We start from the raw sequence: 4,747 nt of genomic DNA on the forward strand, positions 1-4,747 counted from the left end.
ACAACCAGTCACTACAGTCCAACCTGTCATCCTTGGGGAAAATTAGTGTGTGTCAGCATAAAAGAGGCTGCCCACGTAATAGTGTTTTCAGTCTTTACTATTTCTTAAACAGATTGCAGAAGAGATGTTTATAAAGGCTGAATCAAGCGGTGACATTGGAACATCAATAGCATCAATGAACCGAACAGGAAAGATCACAGCAAAGAAAGGACCATATGATCAGTACAATGCATTCAAAGAATTCTTTGATAGGGAGACTGAGGCCCATATAATCACTGCATGGCTGGCATTTGTAGGTTTAGATAAAATGGATGGTAAGAAGAAAATGTAATCGCATGAATTTAGTAATTTGGGTTTGTGTGACTAAGTAAATGTAAATTGTATGCCTGAGTTTGTTATTACTGTAAATTTTCCTCTATTAGTCTCCAGGGGCTTCTTAATTTTAACTCTCACAAATAAAGAGAATAGGGGAGAGGGCTTATTAAATTCCTGCTAGTCACAGTCTGTTTACACTATACATAAAATACACTACTTTTCTTACTTTTCTAGCAGTAATTGCAATCAATCCAGTTTCAAAGTGATTGAAATAACTAGCAGCCTTTTTTATAACCTAACAGAAAAAAATGTATTTAATCTAGGGGGGTTTGAGCTGAGTAGAGGCATTATGCCTGCTCAAACTGTCTGAGACAAAGTAAGCCTGTTATATAGTCAAACCCCTCTAAAGGACACCTACCGTAGCCAGACACCCCAGCGGACACTCAAATCATATTGGTCCAAATCTCACACGAAGCCTGGATTACATTGTGACCCACCCCCCCCCCCCCTCTCCCCCATTATTGACAGTTCAAGGTGTACCCTGCGAGAGGAAAATTCCAGAATCTGCTAAAAAATGGACAGAGGTGCAAAAAAGAGCTTAGTTGCATGAGGAGATTGCAGCCTTTCTGGACCTATTTCTGTTTGCTCAAAACACACAAACCATATCTGAGCTACATGAAGGAATGTCTTACATGGAACATGGAAGGCTGCATGGGTACACATGCTGTGTAGATGAATGCAACGAAGTCTTCATGTTACATCCCATGAAAGTGAAGTAGGGCAACTTTGGTTTATACCAATAAATAATTTATTAATATTCTTTTGTTATTAGACTTTCTTCCTTCCCATGCAAGGTATTAGTATTATTTCTGCACTGTCTTCCCGATTTTGATGACTGGATGCAGGGTATATGTCGAAAAAATATGATTCTAGTTTCAAGAAGTTGTGATTTGGCAATAGTTGATCTGCTGGATTCCCTATTAGCTGAGATCAGTTAAAGATTTGGTAATAATTCGGATGATTTCATGCTGTCTTACATAAGACAAATAACTAGGGGTTTTCAATAGAATTGGTCTATTATTATTTTTTGTAGGCATGAATGTTCCCAGCACTCCTTCATTTCACGTGACCTGTTAACAAATGACGAAAGAGATGATGAAGGGTACTACAAATGCAGAAATGTCAACTGTTTTCTCCTTTACAAGACCAATGCTAGTAGAAACCGGCAAGTTATCTACTGGAAACATATCAACTAGTTTATTGTGTTTATGGGTGTTTAAGTCATTTGCAGGAAATACATGGCTGCTCAGCCTGGCATTATTTTTTTTGTATTTTTAGGAAGTATCCAGGTTTTGTTATAAAACGATCATTGGCACTGTTGCATTGCAGTTATTAACACAGTATCAGATTAAATGCTCCTCAGATTACAGGCAATAACTTGTTCAAAAAAATTACTTTGTTTGAGAAAACATTTTATATGGAAGCAAACAAATTCATTAGTTTTTCTGGGTATTTTTATTTGTATAGACATGAACGGAAGACCCACGACAACATCCCAGAGCAGTCATCCAGTGTCAGTGGGGAACCCCAAGAGCAAGTAGCAGAGGACTATAAGTACAACTACCATGCAGTTCGTCTGTTTTATGGTCTTCTGATGGTGAACACTCACGACTCGATTAGAAAGGGGGATGCAGCACGACTGATGGATTGCATGAAAATGTCACTTTTGTTTTTCAAGAAATTCAAGAAACACAAACATGCTTACACAGTGCTGTTGTTTCTTTGAAAAGTATTTGCAATTTTGTCTGAAAGGGAAGCTTTCCATCTTTGCTGGAATCGCTTTTTTAACGGAAAAGGGGGAAAGGGCACAAACATCCCACTTGATTTAAAGATGGAATTTTATAACCACATTCTGAAATTATGTCTGAGAATGCTTGGAGGAAATATCAATGCCAAGAGTGCCCAAAGAGTTGCTAGGTGTCTGACAATGATGCAGAAAGTACTGGATTCAGTCGACTGTGATGTTAGGCTAGTTAACAATAGTGGGCCCCACAAGTTGGTTGAAGCTCAGCAAGCAGTATCCCAAATTGTAAATGATCTTGTTGAAGGAAATGTATTTAGCTTTCAGCGAGGTAGAGAAGGATATACTGCTTTTCCAAATTTTGAAAGGGATATCCTGAAGGGTCTTGATTATAGAGACTTGTTTTCATGGTCACAAGATCTTATCAAAACATGGTATGCTATGTACGAGTAAATATAAAAGGCTGCCTCAATTCCCTAGCTTGACTTTGACTGAGATGCTCACCACAAGTCAAAATGATCTTTTAGATTCAATAAACCCTTTAATTAAGGCCCAGTTACATTATGCAAAAATTTCTTCTGGTTTTGTACTTTCTAAGTGTTTGGAGAAATTTTCTAAACATCAAAGCAGTTCGACTTGTCTGCTTATTGCTTTCTTTTTGAGCTGTCTAATGTATTGCATAGCCGTGTCGCAAGATGAAATAAGATCTACATTGCGGCTCAAAGGCTTAAAAGCAAATTATCAAATTCATCTTTACTGACAGGACACTCCTCCTCTTCTCCAGAATCATCGGATGAATCAAAGTAGTCACACCAGAACAAATCACGCATGTCTGTATGACAATCTGTGGCTGTACGTGAATTTTGCTCCTGGCCAAAGGGTTGACAAAACATTGCATCAGCAGAAAAGTCTATGTCTTCAAACTGTTCACGAAATATTTCTACAATGTCTCTGGCAAGTTGCATTGACGTAATGTTATGATTTTCAATCAAATATTCAATATCAAAAATGTGGCTGGCTTCACTCACAATACCTTTAATGACATATCAGAAAATCCATGTGCCATAACAGTATTCCCTAATATGGGAAATGAAATGTCTTGATTAAGTGTTTCCTGGATTTCAAACCGTGCAGATCTTAAATCATTCTAATCTTCTCCAGTAATGCTTCTTGCTGTCCCTGATCCACTCTCCTGATCAAAAGTAGATCCTTCAAATGCTGGCATCTGAACATTGCATTTGTTGCCACCACACGTGCACATTCTGTGGCAGTTGTGGCAGCAGCCATGCCCTTCTGGGAGAGATTGTATTTCACGCACAAAATCCTTGAAAAGGGCCACTCGAAGGCCTGTCTATTTTGAAGCAAGCTTTATTTTTTTTGTCACAGAGACGCAGCTGCTGACCATGGTAAAACGTGATATTATGTGCCTCTGCCATCCCTGCCTGCTCTGCCTGCTTCTTGCAAATGACTACGCAAATCTGGGGCAGGACCATAGTGTATGACATATCTTATGTCTTTAAAGTTCACTCCTAGGCTAAGTGCAGAGGTGGCAATTACTACTCTGATGGGATCATCATCATTCTTAAAAGACTTTCTTTCTCGCTCCTTACACAGACTCGATACTAACATATCTGTCCAACATAAAAAACAGGCATAGGAGACCCAAGCTCAATATTTGAACAGTATTGAAAACGGAGGTTAAAATGAGCCGAAACATTTTGAGCAATAAATAACAGCGAATTAATTTGGATGCCGTAAAATTCAGCATAAGAAATATAATTTCAAGGAATGAAAGTTTCAAAATCGCTCATAAGCTAGTCTAATTTCTTTTAACAGCTCGCACAAATGGCAAGAAACTTACGCAGGTACTTGGTTCTACTTGTGAAGAACCTGCGCCAGTTTCAGGAGAAATTCTTGATCCTCCTTCTTTCGCTTCTCCGCTCTTTCCTCCTCTCGCCTTTCTCTTGCCGCTTCAGCTTCGAGGAAGCTCTTGTCAGCTGCTTGCTGATACTCCACAAAGGACTCAAACACTTTATCAAACTTTGCAAATACATCAGAAGCGGTTTTCCTCTTTTTGTTTGACTTCAATACGGCCTGACTGACGGGGTACGGCTTCTCTGTTTCATCGGCTTCCGTCGCACCTGAAGGAACACCATGGCGACCGCCAAAACTTCAATGGGTTGCATAAACGTTATAGCCAAGTGAGAAATAAAAAATGTTTGATTTATGGTGTAGTTATCTCAATATTACACTGTAATACGGATACACCTGTCTTGTATCTGCTTGTACAGTACGCATATCAAAAACTCTCAAATACGGTATTCAAACATGCTGATTGAACAAAACTTTCACAGACGTCCGTCTCGATGTTGCTTTTGGACACAATTCTATTGTCTGGCCCTCCAATCGGAGAGCATTTTATAACTCTTACCTGTCACCGCTGTCAAATAATTCAGAGGTTTGTGAAGGTTTTCTGATTTTTGTTTGCTGCCAGGGTTGTTTACGTTTGGCTCAACGTTTTCTGCGCTTGTTATTTCTTCATCATCGACCCCATCTATGGAAATTGTTGCGGACTGTATAATTACCTTTGGTTTGGTACATGGCTTGTTCGACAAAAACTCGTCCACTTCG

The 4,747-nt window shown here is 39.1% G+C and overlaps 1 protein-coding gene across 1 annotated transcript in view; it reads right to left on the reverse strand.

Annotated features, from left to right (window-relative positions):
* Positions 1 to 3,991: 3,991 nt before the first annotated feature.
* LOC138045023 (uncharacterized) overlaps positions 3,992 to 4,747 on the reverse strand; it is a 1,046-nt gene continuing 290 nt past the window's right edge. The window contains exons 1-2 of the mRNA XM_068891376.1: positions 4,542 to 4,747; positions 3,992 to 4,245 (exon numbers count right to left, since the gene is read on the reverse strand). The exon at positions 4,542 to 4,747 is cut by the window's right edge and continues 290 nt beyond it. Of these exons, the coding sequence (XP_068747477.1) occupies positions 3,992 to 4,245; positions 4,542 to 4,747 (460 nt within the window). The remainder of the gene's footprint in view (positions 4,246 to 4,541) is intronic.

This window comes from Montipora capricornis, chromosome 4 (assembly GCF_036669925.1).
Source record: "Montipora capricornis isolate CH-2021 chromosome 4, ASM3666992v2, whole genome shotgun sequence".
Classification (NCBI taxonomy): Eukaryota; Metazoa; Cnidaria; class Anthozoa; order Scleractinia; family Acroporidae; genus Montipora; species Montipora capricornis.